The sequence below is a fragment of the Aquarana catesbeiana genome, linkage group LG09 (genome assembly GCF_042186555.1).
Source record: "Aquarana catesbeiana isolate 2022-GZ linkage group LG09, ASM4218655v1, whole genome shotgun sequence".
Taxonomy (NCBI): domain Eukaryota; kingdom Metazoa; phylum Chordata; class Amphibia; order Anura; family Ranidae; genus Aquarana; species Aquarana catesbeiana.
Window position 1 is genome coordinate 233,293,616 of NC_133332.1, and position 22,022 is coordinate 233,315,637.

The window sequence follows — 22,022 nt, forward strand, 5'->3', positions numbered from 1 at the left end:
CCATCACAGTAATCACAAGGCACAGAGTCAGTTGGATCAGCTATGTGCCTTTTGTTCCTACCAGACCACTGTAAGCAATAAAAACCTTACACAGGCTCTAACCCTTTCTTCTCCAAAAACGTAAAAGTTTTTTTGCTGGAATTCTACTTTTCAGCAAATATCCAATGCCTTTGTAGATTTAGTCAGGTTTGATGTTGATCACCTGGGTGGATCAGAATGTATGTACAAGTAGTGTAGTATTATGTATATGATCTGTCTGATAGGAATGAGAAGCATCCAATTTGTAGGAATGTCATCTAGGGTGACCAGTATTTAGGTGGTCAGGGGCAGCTATGGGTGGATTGAACAGATCAGTCTGTACTGAACACTGAGTGTCAGTAGCATCTTTTCTTGACGTGTAGTATGGAGGAATGTGGTCTGTGCAGGTTTTGATGAAAAAGGGAGTGTCAGCCTCTAAAACTAGCAGGGAGAAGCAGACAGTGTTCACACCTGCTGTTCAGCAAGCAAGATCAGACCTTGACAGAAGTACAGCCAGGAATAATTGCAGAGAGGAAAAAGTTGCGTGCCACCTTGTGAAAAGCAAGCTGCACCATGGCGGAGAAACAAAAAATCCAGCTCTTCATCAAGGTAAAGAGGAACATGCTTGATATATTTTTTTTATTGTGGCAGATTATTGCTCCTATAGACTATAAAATATGGGGTCCAGAATTTAAGGTGTAAATGGGGTGCTCAATACACGATTGCTGCCCTTTTAGTCTTTGATGGATGCTAAGAATGCCAACCACCAGTTCTGCAAATTCAGATTCTTAGGAAAAGATATTAGCCTATTAGGTTTTAAAGAAAACCTCTAATGGGGGAACATAGAGGCTGACTTCTTCTGGTGGAAGAACTAGTAGCCTGATTGTTATGCTGAACCTTTGACTTCAGTACTTTCTGAGTCAAGGACCCAGAAAAGTTATGTAGATCAGGACTTTACTGCGTTATTGCTTGTTCCTGGTCAGTGACTTACAGTATTGAAGCCAGAGAAGACCAAGCACCTAGCATTTTCAGAAGGGTGTCATAAGTGACAGGGTCTATATTTTCCTTTATTATGTATTCTGTACCTGCCATTGTACAAATTTAGATTGTATGGACATTATAGGTAGATTGTAATGTGTGTGAGCAGCTTGACAGCGCTCTTTCCAAAAGAGTTTTATGGATTACTTGCAGAAACAAGCAGACTCAGTACAAGGTCTTCTCCACACATTACAGCTGAAGCCCACACCCGGTGACTGATCCAAGACTCTTGGCGATATGGCAATTTCTGATTCTAATATTTGCACACAGTTGTGTTTGATCCAGAAATTATTATTGATGGAACTGTATTTACTGATGTAGACAATTTTGCAATGACACACTATATAGCCAAAGGTGTGTAGACTCAATATGACCAGCACACCTATATGAGCCTGTTGGACATCCCATTCATTCCATGACCACGGACCTGTGTACTTAGGACTTTGTGGCCATCAGACAAAAAAGCATGTGTGGTGTCAGGTATTGATGTTATCCCAATGTTTTCTATACGGTTGAGGGTGGGGCTCTGTCCAAGTCACTCACGTTGCGCCATACCAGTGGTCTCCAAACTGTGGCATGGGAGCCAGATGCAGCCCTTTCCTTGCTTATATCCGGCCCTTAGGGCACCATCTCATACACTGATACCAACAATGAGGCACAATCCCCCCCCACTGACACCAACGATGGGGCACAGTTTCTTCCAATGACACCAACAATGGCGCCCACTGACGCCAATGATGGGGCACAATTCCTCCCATTGACACCAACAATGGGGCACAATTCCTCCCACTGACACCACCAATGGGGCACAATTCCTCCCACTGGCACCACCAGTGGGGCAAAATTCCTCCCACTGGCACCACCAATGGGGCAAAATTCCTCCCACTGACACCAACAATGGAGCACAATTCCTCCCACTCACACCAACAATGGGGCATTGTCTTTTTTCCCATTGAAGTCTGCATCTTTTCTACTCCCAGTGGCCACAGTCTGGCCCCCCTAAAGTTTGAAGGACGATACACTGGCCCTTTGTTTAAAAAGTTTGGAGACCCCCCTGCTTTACACCAAATTGGACAAATCATGCCTTTATGGAGTTGGTGGTTTTGTGTACAGGTTTTCTGTACAATCATGCTGGAACAGAAAAGGGCCTTCAAACTGTCGCCAAAAATTTGGAAGTGCACAGTTGTCTAAAATGCCTTTGTACTGTATGCTGTAGCATTTAATTATTATTAATATTACTATTATACTGGATTTATATAGTGCTAACAGTTTGCACAGCACTTTACAATATAAGGGGGAACAGTACAATTACAAAACAGTTCAATACAGAAGGAATAGGAGGGCCCTGCTCATGGAGCTTACAATCTAAAGCGTGGGGGAGGTGGTACAAAAGGTAATAGCTGCAGGGGGTGATCTGATGGAGGTGACCCAAGTACAGTTTTTAAGTGGAGGTGGGGTAGGTTTCCCTGAATAAATGAGTTTTCAAGGATCGCCTAAAGGCAGACAGGGTTTGAGCTAACCAGACATACTGGGGTGAGGAGTCCCAGGGAATGGGAGAGGTTCTGCAGAAGTCCTGAAAGCAAGTATGGGAGGAGGTAACAAGGGAGCTAGAGAACAAAAATGTCTTGGAATGAGTGGAGAGGACAATTCGGGCAATAGTAATAGAATTAATAGTACCTTTCACTGGAAAAACCTGACCTAAATAATTTGGCTTTTAAATTGGATGTCCAACAAGCTTATAATGATGTAATGGTCACGTGTGTGCAAGCTTTTGGCCATATACTGTATATTCAGGAATATCAATCATTTGCAATCAAATTTACATCCAGTGACTTTTTTTTGCAGACAGTCCCAGAATACCTTTATCCCTTTCTTTGACATGGGCCTGACACAATCCTGCTGTTACCCTTCTAAAGAAATAAACATGCCCATAAGGGTGATACAAACCTTCATATTTATGTAAAAATGTTTCACAAGAAAGGACTTATGCACATGAGCGTAATAAAATACTGATATCTACGTAGTGTAAAACAATGCATGTAATGGTCTGTAAAGTGATTCCATTTACCTTTATTTAGACCCATAAACATAGGTAAAATAATTCTTATAGTCCTACAGTTCATTTTTCAATCCCCACATATATGCATGCACACACGTAAATTACAAAGAAATACTGACTGCAGATGCAGAATTTTGATTTAATGCAGCTAAAAGCAGCTAAGCACAATGCAGTTGTGCGCATGGGCCCATAATATACAATAGTGGTGCATTCCAATCTGTAAAAAGCAGTGCCGTCTTTAACGTGGGGCAAACAGGGCATCTGCCCAGGGCCCAGCTATTGTAGGGGCCCCCAAAGCAGCTGAGCTGCCCCTGGAGTCCGCGCTGCCTGCCGGGTTTTTTTTCAGCCGGAGTTCCGCTCTGGCGCTTGTCACTTTGCTAGCTCAGCTGCTCGCTACTGTCACTTGTTAATACAGAAGCGCTACTTCCCTATTTACAAGTGATAGCACTCCTCTACCGGCTGCCGTTCGCATCCCTCTCTGCTCTACATACATTGAGCTGTATACGAGAGCAGAGGAGGAAGGGGGTGGGGGATAAGAAGCTCCTCCATGGACATGTGTGTTGCAGCTTCTCTTGTGCAGTTCAGCCCCGACTCTGATGGTTTTTAGGTAATGGAGTCAGAAGGCGGGGGTGGGTGGTATTTGTGCCAAGGAATGCTGTGTATTGAAAGGGGGGGGGTGGAAAGGTGCAGGACGACTGCTATGTATTGAAGGGGGGTTTAAACTGGAATCAGGGGGAGGAAAGCTCTGTACTTTGGGGGGGGGGGTGTGGAGGGACTTGGATGTACACAACACACCCCTCAACCCTGCACTCTGTAACGCACCCCTCCCTCAATCCTACACTCTGTATGTAACGTACCCCTCAACCCTGCACTCTGTATGTAACGCACTCCTCAACCCCGCACTCTGTAACGCACCCCTCAACCCCGCACACTGTATGTAGTGCACCAGTCAACCCTGCACTTGTATGTAGCTCACCTCTCAGCCCTGTATTCTGTACACAGCGTACCACTCAACCTTGCACTTCATACAAAGCGCACTCCTCAATCCTGCACTCTGTACGTAGCTCACCCTTCAACACTGCTCTACTGCAGACGGCATGACTAGTCATTTATTTATGGGAGCCTGTCCTTATAGATACTGCTCACATTGGACTTCTCTGCTCTGCTCATTGCTAATAGCAAGTTCTAGGAGTTTTCTGTCTATTGGTGGGTCCCCTCACCTCCCCAGTCCATGGTGTGCAGGCAGTGGCGAGATGTGCTGTAACCTCTAGTAACCAATAACTGGTAATGATGCACAGTAACCTCTAGCAACCAATGAGTGACCAGTAAGCGTGTAACCTCTAGCAACCAATCGATTAGCAGTAATGATGCGCAGTACCTTCTAGCAACCAATCAGCAAGCAGAAATTATGTGCTGCAACCTAGCAACTAATCAGTGAGTCGTAATGTGTGCTTTAACCTCTAGCATCCAGTCAGTCAGCGGTAATGATATGCTGTAGCCTCTGGCAACCAATCACAATCATTGCCTGATCTGCTACAGTAAACTGATTTTGAGTGGGGGGGCTGGGGGGACCAAGGAAAATATTTGCCCAGGGTCCAATCAACATTAAAGACGGCCCTGGTAAAATGTATGCATTGTACACAGATCTGAATGCAGCGTTTTTTAATGTATGGACCCAAAGGCAGTTAGATTGTGGCAGCACATCTGACCACCATCCCACTTCTACGGCTATCTTCATTCCCCTTGCCATTAATACAGCTCTTGCAGATGATGCTTTGTTGCCAAAAAAAAGTGAAGAATTAAATAGAATTTTGCTTAGATTTGGGTAGAGTGGGGAAGAGTTAAAATTTCTGGCGTTTAATTTCTTGTGTCTCCATTTGTGACCCAACTGGGGAGATTTTCCTCACTTCCTGTCATTTTGACAGGAAAAGGGGGATAGCAGGTCACCAGAACGGAAAGACACGGGCAGCAACAAAAATATTGTGAGAAGTACCAACCCTTCCCCATTCTACTAAACATGTTTTTTTTTTCTGTGCCCCCAGTACCGAATGCAGAAATGTCCCATCATTTTCTGTCCTACCAAGAAGCAAGGAAACGTTCCCAAAACCAAAACAGCAATAAAAAGTTGACAGAGGCTCTAACCCTTCCTCAGTCTGGCTGGAGTTGGGCTTTACCCTTTTGCTGACCACATAACGCATATGTGCTGAACCAAAAAAAATGGGTGAGCTTTAAAGCCCACACGCTGCATTTACGTGTCAATGATCAGCTGAGGTTTCTGTTCTAAGTACCTGTTCACTGCATGCTCCCAGCACAGTGAAAAGGACTAACAATGACTAACTAGAAAATTCTAAACATTCCTGTTGCTTAAAGCAGAATTCCACTCTTTCTTACACCCACGGCACTACTGGTAGCCGATACTTGTGCTATAATCTTTGGCTTTTTTTTGCTTAGTTTCCTCCTCTTTTTTAAATTCCCTCCACTACCCTAGTCGCCACAGCGCTGTACATCATATCTTGACTCCTGGGATTGACACTGATATCCCAGGAGTCAATGAGAGTTAAAGTGGTTGTAAACCCCCCACCCCCCCTCCCCAAAATAGCATACTTGCTCATTATGAATCACTTACCCTAGATCGAAGCCCCGACAGTGGTCCTTGTACATTGCTCCGGCCGGAGACATCGCTCCCGGAACGATGTGATTGGCTGGAGCCGCGATGACGTCACTCCCACGCATGCTCTCGCAGGAGCCGCCGCTAACGGCATACTAGCTGAAGCAACTGCGTGGACGTGCCGTTTCTTCAGTGCGCATGTGACCACGGCACATGCCGATACAGGGGATATCTCCTAAACCGTGCGGGTTTAGGAGATATCCGGGGTAGCTACAGATACGCCTTACTATAGGCTTACCTGTAGTCAAAAGTGGTTGTAAAGGGTTTACAACCACTTTAAGATATGTCGGCATCCTCCGCTGCCATCGCGTTATTTATTTTCTGCTATACACAGCGCGCCGCACTGTATCCTGACTGCACAGGCGTGAGATCAGGAGGTGCATGCTGGGTAGCCAGCTGCACCAAATGCCGGAAACAAGTACGAGCAGGCTTCAGATGCCCACAGTAGCAATGGACGCTGTCTGCATAACGAAGATTTATAGGCTACATCAATGATCACACTGATAACAGTTTACACTTTCAATTGTACTAGCAAAGAAAATCATGGGGGCGCTTTTTTAAAAACATTGACAAGGAGACTGGAACTGTGTATGTTACCCCAACATTTCATATTCCTAATATGTGTCTGTTACTTGTGTTATAAGGTATCCTGTTCATTCTATATTTCTTCCTATGTGTGACATACCTGGTGATTCTGCCAAGCCCCCTGCTTTCCTTTATCAAACTGACCACACTAGGCATGAGAGCACATCTACTGTATCCCAGGGTGGCCATCACAGCCTGTGTGTCCTCCAATGGCCAAGACTTGTGTAGACACCTCCCCCTCTGCACAGCTAATCACCAGGAAGGTGGGAAGGTCATTGACCTGATTTCTCTTTGCCTCCTGCTGACCCCTGATACACCCCCCCTGCAGTCTCAACCCCCAGCTCTCCAAACCCCCTAAGAAGCAGAGAACAGAGCTCATGTGACCACTTATAGAAAAAAAATGGTGTTTATAATGTTTTTTTTTTAAATATATACAGTATCTCACAAAAGTGAGTACACCCCTCACATTTTTGTAAATATTTTACCACCTCTTTTCATGTGACAACACTGAAGAAATTACACTTTGCTAGAATGTAAAGTAGTGAGTGTACAACTTGTATAACAATGTAAATTTGCTGTCCCCTCAAAATTACTCAACACGCAGACATTAATGTATAAACCGCTGGCAACAAAAATGAGTACACCCCTAAGTGAAAATGTCCAAATTGGGCCCAATTAGCCATTTTCCCTCTCCAGTGTCATGTGACTTAGTGTTACAGGGTCTCAGGTGTGAATGGGGAGCATGTGTGTTAAATTTGGTGTTATCGCTCTCACTCTCACATACTGGTCACTGGAAGTTCAACATGGCACCTCAGGGCAAAGAACTCTCTGAGGATCTAAAAAAAGAATTGTTGCTCTACATAAAGATGGTCTAGGCTATAAGAAGATTGCCAAGACCCTGAAACTGAGCTGCAGCATGGTGGCCAAGACCATACAGCGATTTAACAGGACAGGTTCCACTCAGAACAGGCCTCGCCATGGTCGACCATAGAAGTTGAGTGCACGTGCTCAGCGTCATATCCAGAGGATGTCTTTGGGAAATAGACGTATGAGTCCTGCCAGCATTTCTGCAGAGGTTGAAGGGGTGGGGGGTTCAGCCTGTCACACTGCATCAAATTGGTCTGCATGGCTGTCATTCCAGAAGGAAGCCTCTTCTAAAGGCGATGCACAAGAAAGCCCACTGAAGACAAGCAGACTAAGGAAATGGATTACTGGAACCATGTACTGTGGTCTGATGAGACCAACATAAACTAATTTGGTTTAGATGGTGTCAAGCGTGTGGTGGCAACCAAGTGATGAGTACAAAGACAAGTGTGTCTTGCCTACAGTCAAGCATGGTGGTGGGAGTGTCATGGTCTGGGGCTGCATGAGTGCTGCCGGCACTGGGGAGCTACAGTTCATTGAAGGAACCATGAATGCCAAAATGTACTGTGACATACTGAAGCCGTGCATGATCCCTCCCCTTGGAGACTGGGCCGCAGGGCAGTATTCCAACATGATAACGACCCCAAACACACCTCCAAGACGATCACTGAATTGCTAAAGAAGCTGAGGGTAAAGGTGATGGACTGGCCAAGCATGTCTCCAGACCGAAACCCTATTGAGAATCTGTGGGGCATCCTCAAACGGAAGGTGGAGGAGCACAAGGTCTCTAACATCCACCAGCTCCAATATGTCGTCATGGAGGAGTGGAAGAGGACTCCAGTGGCAACCTGTGAAGCTCTGGTGAACTCCATGCCCAAGAGGGTTAAGGCAGTGCTGGAAAATAATGGTGGCCACACAAAATATTGACACTTTGGGCCCAATTTGGACATTTTCACTTAGGGGTGTACTCACTTTTGTTGTTTAGACATTAATGGCTGTGTGTTGAGTTATTTTTGAGGGGACAGCGAATTTACACTGTTATACAAGCTGTACACTCACTACTTTACATTGTAGCAAAGTGTCATTTCTTCAGTGTTGTCACATGAAAAGATATAATAAAATATTTACAAAAATGTGAGGGGTGTACTCAGGGCCGGCCCAGGACACTGTGCTGCCTGGGCCCAAGAATGAAATGACCCCCCCCCCCCAAAAAAAAAAATCACGCCCACCAAAAGGCTCCCACATTCATTATTTTATATCATGATAACTAAAAATAAATTTATCAGAAAATCTGATTAAAATGCCATACATCTATTCCCTATTTTGTAAATGCTATAACTTTTTAGCAAACCAATCAATATTATTATATTATAAATATTATTATTGTGATTTTTTTAGCCAAAATGTAGCAGAATACATATTGGCCTAAACTGATGAAGACATTTTTTATAGCCAATATCTATAGGAGCTGGTTCCACCATCTCTGCTAAGTTTCATTTTATACAGTATCTCTTATTTTAAGTATGTCTTCATTTTGATGTGTATTATATGTTGCGTATCAGAGACCAGTATTGTCGTAATATTGAAGCCTATTGAGATTTCACCATTATTGTTAAGTTATTGATCAGTAAGTTAGTGCTGCACTTTTTCTTTTGTGGTGTGAGAAAACATATAACAGTGCATAGCGGCAGGCCTTTTACTGACACTTTTTTTATTTTACCTCCAGTAGTTTATTGTAAATAGTAGTGTGGTGATTACCTATTATACTAACGATTGGCATGTGGAATTAATAAACATCAACAGATTTCAGTTGTGCCCCACCAGGCCAGCCCCCCATGTACAAATGTGCCTGGCTGCTGAGTTCATCTCTCAATCCATGCACTGATAGGCAGCACTGACCTGCAGCAATGATTGGCACTGATAGGCGGAATTGATTGTCACTAATAGAAAGCACTGATTGGCAGCACTGATGGGCCCTGATTGGCAGCACTAATGGCACTGATAGGTACTGATTGGAAGAACTGGCACCGATTGGTGGCCATGATGGGCACTGGTAGGTGGCACTGATTGGAAACACCGATAGGTGGCATTGGTTGGCACTGATATTAGGCGTCACTGATTGGCACTGACAGGTGGCACTGATTGGAAACACAGATTGACACTGGCAGGTGGCACTGGCAGAGGAGAGGGAGTTTCACACTGACGCTTAGTGAAACTGTGTGTGACACTATAATGTAATGTAACTGCATGCAGAGAGAGACCAGCTGTCAAAATTCAGCGGTGATGTCGGGGGTGGGCGGGACCCGGGTGGGCGGGACCCAACAGCTATCAAACACCAGCCAATGACTGGGCTGCTTAAAAAAGGGGCAGGGCCACATACACGTATCGGCCCGCCCAGACCCCATCCCATTGGCTGGCGTTTGATCGCTGCTGGGTCCCGCCCACCCCCGACATCAACACTCAATTTTGACAGTTGGTCTCTCTCTGCATTCAGTTACATTACATGACAGTTTCACACACACTTAACAGCTCTGGCAAGCCTAAATATCGGCTCAGTGTGAAACCATCTCATAGGCAGCACAGACTGCACATTCATTGGAAGCAGCCTTTCACAGCAGCCCACAGGCAGATCTCGGGAGACAGCCGGTACAAATTGTCACTGCCGGCTGCCGCCCCTCTTAAAATGCCGCCTGGGACCATGGGCCCACTGGGTCCCATGGTAGGGCCACCCCCTGGTGTACTCACTATTATGAGATACTGTATCTATACATAAATGTTTTGACTTGCATTTATTTTAAACTGAATGGGTTGTTTTACAAGGTGAGGGTTCACAGAAACTTTAAAGGGGTTGTAAAGGTTCGCATTTAAATAAAAATAAAAAACATGTTATACTTACCTGCTCTGTACAAGGGTTTTGCACAGAGCAGCTCCGATCCTCTTCTTCTGGGGTGCTCAGCCAGCGCTCCTGGCTCCTCCCCTTCATCGGGTGCCCCCACGGGGAGCCGCTTTCCATGAGGGGCCCCATACGGTCGCGCTCCCGGGTCCCACTACTGTGTCCAGTGACACAAACAGCAGGACTCGGCCCAGCTCTCATGTCATTGGATTTGATTGATAGCAGCGGGAGGAAATGGCCTGCTGCTATCAATCTATCCAATGACGACAGAGACAGTGGCTGGAGCTGCTGGGATCGTGCCTGTCGCTGGAATGGATGGGTTCAGGTAGGTAAAAGGGGGGCTCTAGGGGCAGATGCAGCAAAGAAGGTTTTTCACCATAATGCATAGAACAAGGAAGTTCATAGCCAGTAGCCAATAGCTCCCCTAGCGTCGGTTTTTGTCCGTTGGACTAGCATGCAGACGAGCGGACTTTGACTGGACTCGAGTCCGTCGGAAAGATTTGAAACATATTTCATTTCTACGTCCGTCAAACTTTTGGGGAAAAAACGTCCACTGGAGCCCACACACAATCGAATTGTCCGACGGACTCCGGTCCGCCGAACCAAGGATGCCGTAAAGTCTGGTCGTGTGTACGCGACATCAGAAATAAAGGCAGAACAGATTTACCCTGCACCAGCAGCCCAGGTAGTGTGTCACTTATCAACCCTGAGATCAGAACGCTGCACTGCATTTCTGCTGGGAACAAAGGCGGCACTATTACAATTATTATAAAAATGTAAGAAATTCATATTTATAGAAATGCTCATACCGGACTGGTTTTTTTAAAAAAACCTTAGAGGCATAACAGAAAAAATGGGTTACAAACCTAATTATTTCACTTTTGTGTCTTCAGCCTACCGTGCATGGATTAAAATTCAGATGGTTCAGCAGGGACCAGCCAAATTTGAATCCATGTATGGGCACCCTGGTTGTACAGAAATCAGATCTATCAATCACAGATGCTGGTGCAGGCAAACATACTCTGGTTGCAACCTGCATTTGGGCTATCGTTAGCATTGCATTGACACACGTTTTAGATCGCAAGTGCAGCTTGCTTTGACTGTGGTGCGGGAAATGTGCACAAAACACTGGTTTCTCGCACCGTGTTTTGGGGTTTACACAGGCAGATCTCCATTCTGTCACTGCGGGGAATGATTGCGGGTGGTCGGCAGACATCGAGTCCGCCGGACCCGCTGATTGGTTCCCCTGCTGGCCAATGGGAGCGCGCGCCCACAAAAGCGAGTTCCCAAACCAATGTACAGCTACAGCGATTTGCGGGATCGTGCCACCTTGCCGCAGTATAATGACGGTGGCTGGTTGGCAAGTGGTTAAATAAAAGTTGGGCTAACTGGCCCGATTTGCTGACCGATTCTGATTGGTCAGCGCCAGCAAAGAGAAGAGAGAGAAGAGGGAGAAGTGGGATTTCAAATCAATGGACCGCTACACAGGTTGTGTGGGCACTGACAGCTTGTCACCCACAGAGATAAGTACAATGGGGACTGGGGGGGGACGGGGGGACAGTTGGGGATGGTGTGCGGTGTTCATTCACTTTTTCTGAAAAGGTGAACTTACACTTTAAAGCGGAACTTCACCTGTATCATAAAGACGACAACAAAGGCACCTTTAGAATGGTTTAGTAACGGAAATCTACAATCAGATATTTCTAGATTATTGCAGTTTTTTCTCTTTTCCTCCACATTCTTCTCACAGGGGCCATTTTTACTAAGGGCAGGTGAATCCATCTCCCTTTACTTCCTGGAACTCTGGGTTTGCCTCCTGGAACATGTGACAGGAAGTTCCCATGATGCAGCTGTGAGGACAGGGTTACATCACCAGTGCCTTATTCAACCACGAAATGGGAAAAAAAAGTGGGAAACTGTAAATAAAAGCCAAAAATGTTTGAATAACTAATGAATGTAAAATTATTTGATATCGTCATGCAGATGTAAATTTTTAGTGAAAGGTTCACTTTAAGGTTTGCCGAAAAGCTCTGGATCTAAGATTTGCTGATTACAGAGCTCTAGGTCTGCCTCAGTAGAGGGTGTGTCGAACTTCTGCATAGAGATCACTGCTTCCAGCAATGCCCTTCTCTGCAGCAGTGGACAGACGTTTATACTCAGGTTGTGGTTGCTTTCTAAAAAAACTGAATTATAAAGCTGACCATATGTGGATAGAAGTTTGGCCGGTTCAGCAAGAACCGGTTGAATTTCGATCTATGTATGGGCACCCTGGTTGTACACAAGTTGATCTGTCAATTTACTTGTGCACAACCAGCCTGTTCTTTTTCGAAGAATTCATGCCGCCGGCACACTTCTGCCGATAGGGAAGGCCCCCCGTGCTCCCCACTGGGAGAACACAATAGCACTGTGGGAGGTATTCTCCCATCAACACTGACTGTGTTGATGGGGGAATCAAGTAATTTTCTGGATGGAAAGAAAATTGCATAATTTATGGCCTGCCTAAGGTGTTGAACTCGTTTGTTTTGGTGTCCCAGGAATGTATTTAGCTGACACGAACTTAGGCTCTGTTTCCACTAGTGCGACTTTTCATGCGACTTGGGACTGAAAAGTCGCATGACAAATTGTTTCCCATGATTTCCAATGAGTACCGTTCATATCTGTGCGACTTCAAGTCGCAGCGACTTCAAAGTAGTCCCTGCACTACTTTGGTCCCACTTTGATGCGACTTGAGGTCTATAGATACAGGCATTGCTTCAAATCGCGGTAAAAAGTCGCGGTAAAATCGCGGTAAAAAATCGCGGCAAAATCGCGCGACTTTGGGGACGCACTAGTGGAAACCTAGCCTAAAGGTTCAGTTAGGCTTTAACTATTTTGTATCACACGCTAAGCTTGAATCATTAGGGTTTACTTTAACCGCTTCCCGACCAACGCACGTCGATATACGTCGGCAGAATGGCAATGGTGGGCAAAAGGGCGTACAGGTACATCCCCTTTAAGAAGCGGTGCTGCGGGCACGCGCCCGGCACATTCTTCATGACCGCGGGTCCCGCGGACTCCATGTCCGCCGGGTGCCCGCGATCGTGTCAGGGAGAGGTAGAATGGGGAGATGCTTTTGTAAACAAAGCATTTCCCTATTCTGCCTAGTGACAGGACAGAGATCACTGCTCTCTGTCATCGAGAGCAGTGATAGCTGTCATGTGTGTTGTAGCCCTTCCCCCCCAGTTAGAATCACTCCCTAAAAAAGAGAGAGAGGAGCGCCACTAAGTAAAATCATTTATTCACCAATATAAAAACAAAGTATCAACTTACATTTAGGAGCGGTATATAGAACAGACAGATGTGATTCCTGATAGAAGAGGGGGAAGGGAACAGTCAGTGATTCCCCGGGGATGCCTCCAAACACGACGCAGTCTGGCGGGGAGGCCAGGATGGTAACACAGCCTGTCTCTGCGGGAGGACGGAGTGGCAGCCCAGGAAGCCGCTGGCAATGTTGTCAATGAGGAGAAAAAAACACAACGCGTTTCTGAGCCTGCACAGGGTCTGTACGGCACATGCGCGCTCCTTTATCAAGTGTTACACACCGCGGTCTACCAGTCATCTGATCTACTGGTTGCTGACCCCCGATATACAGTATAACCCTGTTCAATGGATTGTGCTTTAACCACTTCAGCTCTTTTTAAATTTAAAAATTTAAAAATCAAATTTCTTCATCAATTTAGGCCAATATGTATTCTGCTACATATTTTTGGTAAAAAAATCCCAATAAGCATAAATTGATTGGTTTGCGCAAAAGTTATAGCGTCTACAAACTATGGGATATATTTAGGGAATATTTTCTTATTTATTTTTTTACTAGTAGGCCCCTTTCACACTGGGGCGGTGTCGGCGGTAAAACGGCGCTATTTTAAGCTCCCCTTTCCGTCATTTTAGCTGCGGTATTCGGCCGTTAGTGGGGCGGTTTTAACCCCCGCTAGCAGCCGAAAAAGGGTTAAAACCGCCCACAAAGCACAGCTGCAGCAGCGCTATGCTAGCAGTATAGCCGCGCTGCCCCATTGATTTAAATGGGCAGGAGCAGTGTATACACCGCTCCTTCACCGCTCCAAAGATGCTGCTAGCAGGACTTTTCTCAGCGTCCTGCCAGCGCACCGCTCCAGTGTGAAAGCCCTCAGGGCTTTCACATTGGAGAGACTGCAGCGCCTGTTTCAGGACGCTTTGCAGGCGCTATTTTTAGCGCTGTAGCGCCTGCAAAGCGCCCCAGTGTGAAAGTGGTAGTGATGACGGCGATCAGCGACTTAGACCCCTTTCACACTGGGTCGTTTTGCAGGCACTATTTCTCTAAAAATAGCACCTGCAAACTGACCTAAAACACCCGCTGCTGTGTCTCCGATGTGAAAGCCCGAGGGCTTTCACACTGGAGCGGTGTGCTAGCAAGTCCTGCTAGCAGCATCTTTGGAGCGGTGAGGGAGCAGTGTGTATACCGCTGCTCCTGCCCATTGAAATCAATGGGGCACCACACCTCTGCAGAGGCGCTTTGCGGTGGTTTTTAATTCTTTCTCGGCCGCTAGCAGGGGGGTAAAACCACTCCGCTAGCGGCTGAATACCGTAGCTAAAACGATGGTAAAACGTCGCTAAAAATAGCGACGCTTTACCGCTGACGCACCTCCCGCCCCAGTGTGAAAGGGACCTTATAGAGGGACTGTGATATTGCGGCAAAAAAATTGAACACCTGACACTTTTTGGGGAACTAGGGACACGAATACAGTGATCAGTGCTAAAAATATGCATTGTCACTGTACTAATGACATTGGCAGGGAAGGGGTTAACATCAGGGGGTGATTAAAGGGTTAACCGTGTGGCTAACATGTAATTCAGTGTAGTGGGGGAGGTCTTTTACTAGTGGAAGGTGTGGATCGGTGTGCCTGTTTCACAGGATCCATGCCTTCTGTACTGACAGAACAGCGATCTTCCTTGTTTACAGAACGATCATCGGGCCGGCGGGACCTGCTGATTAGCTCCCGCTGTGTACAATCACAGCGAAAGCGAGCTGCTGGCGGCACGCACCCGTGCCCAAAAACCCAGAAGTGCAGAATTACAATATATATATGTGCGATTCTGAGCAGCACCGCCTCCCTGTAGCAGTAAATGTCCTACGGGGCGGTTGACAAGTGGTTAAAGGAGGGTTGAATAGTGTGGAGGAGGGTTAGAACCTCTGTTAGGGTTTTTACTGCTGCCCTAGGAGGACCTCTTCTGAGGTAGTTAGCTCTTATCAGTTCGGAAAGATTCCTATCACAGAATGACCACCTTCATTGTGTCTGTGACAGGACCTCTTACACACAACAGACCAGGCTAGCTGTATTGCTGTACCCATCAATAAATCAGACTGGCAGCCAGTAATTGTCAGGGATGGGGCCTAAGGAGAGGGAGCGCCACTTCAAAGCGGATGAACAAGTCTGGGCACTTCCTAATGAAAGAGTAGAGTGCTGTTTAAGGTCTGCTAACCAAGGTCTGTGTGCTGGTCCCTCATTGTGCTTCATTATGGCTCAGTCAGGCCAGTAATATGCTTGTCATGAAGAGTGACAGGTGGATATTACACCCGTAAACCTTACCACAGTAACCCCTTCTAAGTAAACATTTCCTATATACGAGGGCTACCATTGTTTGCCTGATTCTAAAAATGCTACTTCTCTGGCTTCTACGCTAATTCTCTTGTTTCAATGCTTTCTGAGTCACTGACCTGGAACAACTATGCAGGACAGGAAAGTCACAGTATCAAGTCCTGCAGGGCTCGACAAACCCCAGGGGCCAGGTCGTCATGGCGACCGGAAGTTTCAACCTGGCACCTAAATGCTCCCCCCACACAAACCCCCTGCTATGTATCCCTGGCCCCGCTTACCCATCTGCAGGCCTGAGACCAGCATAGCGGGTGCTCATCCGTGCGCTTCTATAAGGATTTGCTAAGGCGCATTGGCAGCTCCACGTGCCCACACCCCATTAGGAAGCTTACACTGCGCAGCGCTAATCACCGGTAGTTAGACATTTCCCGATCTGTGCAGGCCGCGGATCAGGAAACCACCCCCTCATCCAAAAGTGTAAACAAGGCCTTATAGACCAACTGCAGACTACACCACATCAACGTGTGAACTACAAACTGTATGCAAGAGGTATAATGTACTTGTACTAGCTGCAAAACATCCAGTTTACCCAACTGGGAAGAAAATATGTAGGATACCATTTGAAAATACTAGTTGCCTGGTTGGCGTACTGATGTACAGGCTTTGGTACTCAGAGTAAGGAAGTTTATAGATTCCAACTTCACTACCTGCAAACTTGTTCCATGTCTGACGCTAAAATCACTGAAGTTTTTCGTAAGGAGTCCAGCCATGGTAGCCTACATACGTCTCAGTACAGGTTCCATTTAAAATGTAAAGTTGGATGGATTGAAATCTTGCTGGTTCAGCAGGGACCAAATTTTGATCCATATGTGGCCAGTAACGATCGACTTCTGTCGCATTGGCTTGTTGATCAGCATATTCTGAGAGCGGAAAGTCCCGCTGTCAGAATACAATGGCATCCACCTAACTTTTGTGAACGGAGGAATCCGTTTGGTTTTCGTTCAGCCTACTCGCTGAACAAAAAACCAGTCTGTCCATGGCCATCTTAACTGTGGATATTAATCGCAACAAAAAACAGAAAGGCCCTCCAGGTACTCTACAAACATTGCAGGCATTTTAGAAAGAGGTTTTTGCACTTACCTTTTTTCTCTTCTCTTTGCTCTGACCTCTCTCTGATTGGTCTCTCAATGGGAGGGTCTGCCTTCATTAAACACACCTGAGAAGTTTCAGGGCCTTAAAGTAAACCTGTCATAGGATAAATATGAGGTTCTCTCAATACCAATCTGCTCCTGAAAATGCCATTTGCTGGGCTGATGTGGTGTTGTTTGACTTCAAAACTTTCTATAGCTTGCCATACACTTAATTTTTTTTTGTTTTGTTTTTTACATGGAACAAGATGAATGGAGGAACCCTCCTGGTCAGCATACAATTGGTTGCGATCGAGAAAAAATTCCCAACATACCCTATGGACATAGGTTGAGCAAACGCTGGACTTCTGTCAAGCGTTCATGGCCCCACCCTCACTGATCACAATTCGTTTAGTGCCTGCGGAGGTGGCTGAATTTCGATCAGTGTATGTCAGTTTATGTCGGAGACCACAAAAAAGAATAAAATATGTGGTCTGGTGCACCCCACTTATGTCAGAGACCACCAAGTATGCTCATAAAGAAAGTCAGGAATTAGTCCTTATCTGCAGAATTTTGTGTCAGTTTTAGGCCACATGCACACTGCAGCTGTCAAACGCCAATTTTACAAGCGTTTTACTTTTTTTTTCTGCCTCTAACCACCCCCCCCCCCCCTCCTATGTTAGCCTGTGTCGTCCCCCCCCCGTCCATCGCCGCCTCCCCTATCCATGCATCTGGCCCCTTTCAGGACACCAGCGCATGGATTCCAATACAGAGGGGCTGTTTTTTTGAAGCACCAATTAGGCTCGATTCATACCTATGCATGTTGCTTTTGAGCGTTTTTGGAGGTTTTTTTTTCATGCTTGCCGCGTTTTTGAGCCGCGTTTTTGCCGCGTTTTAGCGGCGTTTTTGCCGCGTTTTTGCCGCGATTTGCGTTTTGCGTTTTTTTTTTTTTTTTTTCATTTTTTTTTACAGTCTTACAAAAAAATTACAAAAAAAAAAAAAAATAAAAAAAAAAAAAAAACGGCAAAAACGCACCAAAAACGCACCAAAAACGCATCAAAAACGCTGCAAAAAAGGTGCACTTGCGTTTTTGATGCTTGTCCATTGAAAACCATTACATGCAAAACGCTGCATTTTGCATGAGAAAAAGTCCCCGACCCTTTCCAAAAACGCGGAGATACAAAAAAGCATTGATGTGAACATGTTCCATAGGAACCCATGTTAAAAAATTCCCGTGCATTTCTGCAAAATGCAAAATGCATCAAAAAACGCGCTAGTGTGAATGGGGCCTAAGAGCCAGAGGCTCTAACAGGCTTCAATATAGGGTGGACTAGGGTTGCAGAGAGTGCGCTCCGAGCCCACCCAGGTGTGTTACAACAGCGAATCAATATTCACTGTTGTAACACTGATCTTCCTCCCGGCCAATCAGAAAGCGGTTTGTGACACCGCTGCACCACCCTGCCTGCCACCAGCCACGATGGGGTAAGTGCTGGACTGACCGGCAAACAGCGGGGGGGGGGGCGGATTGTTTGCCACCTCCACCTAATAAAAAAACACCAGCCGCCACTGACACGTAGGCTTTAGGAGAAGATTAGAGGCAGGGGCGTTAAAAGGCAGAAATCTAAACGCACCAAAATTGCATTTTAGGAGAGGAGTGTTTGGCCAGAAAAAATACCCAACAGGCCTAAACCTAAAATGTAAATGCACCTTCATGCTAGGCACAATTAGCACTTGAGCATTTATTCCTTTCAATGGCCAGAATAGATTTATATTCTGCCCAATGAAATGAATAAACACCCAAATGCTTGACGCGCCTGACCGCATCTAAAAGCATTTGAAAAATGCCAGTTTAGGTGCATTTTTAATGCTGTCAGGAAAAAAGCGTTCAGGCTGGCTTCAAATCAATGTGTTATCACAAACGATGACCTGCGCTGTACTGCATACAACTACTGGGGTGTTCCCATTCATTTGTAATGGACCAACAACTACAACACAACGCAGTAAACAATGCACCTGACCATTAAGCACAATTCATTGCATCCATTTGAAACTGCAGTGTTATGATGCTCTGGGAAAAGGGTATCATTTTTGGTGGCAATTTAGCGCTAACGGCCAGGTCGCTGCAGTGTGAAAAGGGTCTAACAGAGATCAATACAGCATGTTGTTAACAGGCTATTCCAGGCACTCAGCGATAGTCCACATCAGACCGCCCGCCATTGAATCTCAGCTCAAAGAATTAATGCACCAGGCTAGACCTCATCGTCACCAGCAATGGGAAAAGGAGCAAAGGCCACACATAGTGTAAAACTGCTATATCAACATTTATTTAAAATAGAGACAGGTACTTACAAAATTGCATAAAAATAGCGCATAGTATAAACGCCAACAACCTCTCGGCGAGCGTGATGACGTCACCATTCAGACCCCAGGTTTAAACCAGCCTTTCTCAACCTTGTCAACACAGAGGAACCCTTGAACTAAACTTCTTGTCTGCTAAATATTACTATATCTACAACTCAGGATACATTAGTGTGATGGTCATTAAGAGGAATGCTCCTTACACTTGTGGTCATTGGGAAAAATACCCCCTTACAGATAACTAAAAAGATCATTGGTGTCAGTGGGAACTTATCTGAGAGGTAGACATTTCTCATTGCTCAAGGAACCCCTAGCAACCTCTGGAGGAACCCTAAGGTTCCATGAAGCCATGGCTGGGAAACAATGGTTTCAACCATTCACAACTCGATCAATAAAAAAGAAATACACTTTAGCACGTGTCAGAGCAGCACTGTAGTTCAGTGGTTAACACGTGCCCTGCAGCACTGTGGTCCATGGTTCAAATCTCAATAAGAACACTACCTGTATAGAGTTTGCATGTTCTTTTTGTGCTTGTGGCTTGCTCCCAAGACATGCTAGTAGGTAATCATCTCCTCTATAAATTGGCTTTAGTAGATAAGATAGGGATCTTAAACTGTAAACTCCTTAATGACAGAGACTGATGTAAAGTGCTGTGTAAACTAACAATGTAAATACCTGTAATAAGAAGAACATTAGCACTGTATTAGGCATGGAAAGGAGCTGCCACTATAGAGAGGTCAATAAGAAGAGATATGGTTTTTAGTCTGTACTTAGCAGGAGTGGTGGAGTGGAGGATTGGAATATAAGGCCCTGTTCACACCCCGCAGTTACAATGGAGCGCGCACATTTCTGCATGCTGTGTTTAGGGGAGCGCCTAATTTTTAATGGGCTGCCCTAAGTGCAAGAAACACGCATTACCATGCCCGTGTTAGAAGGATGTGTGGTGGTGGCGGCAGTGCCACGTGTCTGCAAAAGAGCAGCAAGTTGTGTGCGTTCCCAAAATACGCAAGTGTGATCAAAGCCTAAGCCTAGGTTCACACTGTAGCGGGTTAGGGACTTTTCCCCTGTGTTTCCCACAAGTACAGCAGCTCCTTCAAATGACTGGCCTGCTGTGTCTGGGCAACCGTAGCATGCAGGAGCCAATACAATGTGAACCTAGTAGTGTTCAATATATAGAAAACAAAACAGCACACCATGGAAAAAAATCCAAATAATACAAAATGTTTAATGTAGTAAAATAAGTGATGTGCTGTTCCAAAGAAAAGTGTAACTAGTAGAATGTTCATTATTACAGAATAAGAACGGGGAAAACTGAATTTGGGAATCAAAAAGATTACAATCTGTAGTACCCAAAGCTGCACTCCTCACTTGGATTATCGCTGTTACAACATTTTCTTGATTTACGTGGGCTTAGATAGAATATCGAGACAATGTGAAAATAAATTTGCATCAGGAAACTGTAGCTCTGATGAGGTTGAGAAAAATACACTATATTACCAAAAGTATTGGGACACCTGTCTTTACACGCACATCAGGGTTGTAAACCCTCGTTTTATTTTCACCTTTATGCATTAAGGTGAAAAAACACCTGGCAGTGACCAGCCCCTTCGTTTTACTTACCTGAGCCCTGAAATTTTCAACGGCGAGGACGCGCTGTCCCTCTGCCCAGGGTTCCCGGCACTTGACAGCCATTGGCTCCCGCTGCTGTCAATCAAATCCAATGACGCAAGCGCCGGGGGGGCGGGGCCGAGTCATAGTCAGGCTATGGACGCCGAATGCTGGACTCGGGAGTGCGCCCGCAAGGTAGCCCTCCAGGAGAGCGCTTCTCCAAGGGGTTATCTGATGAGAGCAGGAGCCGCGAGAGCCGCTGAGGGACCCCAGAAGATGAGGATCGGGGCTTCTCTGTGCAAAACGAACTGCACAGTGGAGGTAAGTATGATAATTTTTTTTTTTTTTTTTAAATATATGAAGCTTTACAGTCACTTTAATAGCACCCCAGTCTTAGTCTGTTGGGGTCAAGATTGAGTTGGCCCACCCTTTGCAGCTATAACAGCTTAAACTCTTCTGGGAAGGCTGTCCACAAGGTTTAGGAGTGTGGCTATGGGAATGTTTGACCATTCTTCTTGAAGCGCATTTGTGAGGTCAGGCACTGTATTGGACAAGAAGGCCTGGCTCGCAGTCTCCCCTCTAATTCATCCCCAAGGTGATCTATCGGATTGAGGTCAGGACTCTGTGCTCTGTGCGGGCCAGTCAAGTTCCTCCACCCCAAACTCGCTCATCCATATCTTTATGGACCTTGCTTTGTGCACTGGTGGGCAGTCATGTTGGAACAGGAAGGGGCCATCCCCAAACTGTTCCCACAAAGTTGGGAGCATGAAATTGTCCAAAATGTCTTGGTATTCTAATGCCTTAAAAGTTCCCTTCACTGGAACTAAGGGGCCAAGCCCATCCCCTGTAAAACAACCCCAAACCATAATCCCCTCTCCACCAAATGATTTGGACCAGTGCACAAAGCAAGGTTCATAAAGACATGGATGAGCAAGTTTGGAGTGGAGGAACTTGACTGGCCTGCACAGAGTTCTGACCTCAACCTGATAGAACCACTTTGGGATGAATTAGAGCGGAGACTGTGATGGTCAAACGTTCCCATAGACACACTCCTAAACCTTGTGGACAGCCTTTCCAGAAGAGTTGAAGCTGTTATAGCTGCAAAGGGTGGGCTATCTCAATGTTGAACCCTACAGACTAAGACTGGGATGCCATTAAAGGTCATGTGTGTGTAAAGGCAGGCGTCACAATA

General features: G+C 45.8%; 1 protein-coding gene across 1 annotated transcript in view; it reads left to right on the plus strand.

Annotated features, from left to right (window-relative positions):
• Positions 1-319: 319 nt before the first annotated feature.
• CLIC3 (chloride intracellular channel 3) overlaps positions 320-22,022 on the plus strand; it is a 53,148-nt gene continuing 31,445 nt past the window's right edge. Inside the window, exon 1 of the mRNA XM_073599944.1 lies at positions 320-627. Coding sequence (XP_073456045.1) covers positions 592-627 — 36 coding nt within the window. The 5' untranslated portion in view covers positions 320-591. The remainder of the gene's footprint in view (positions 628-22,022) is intronic.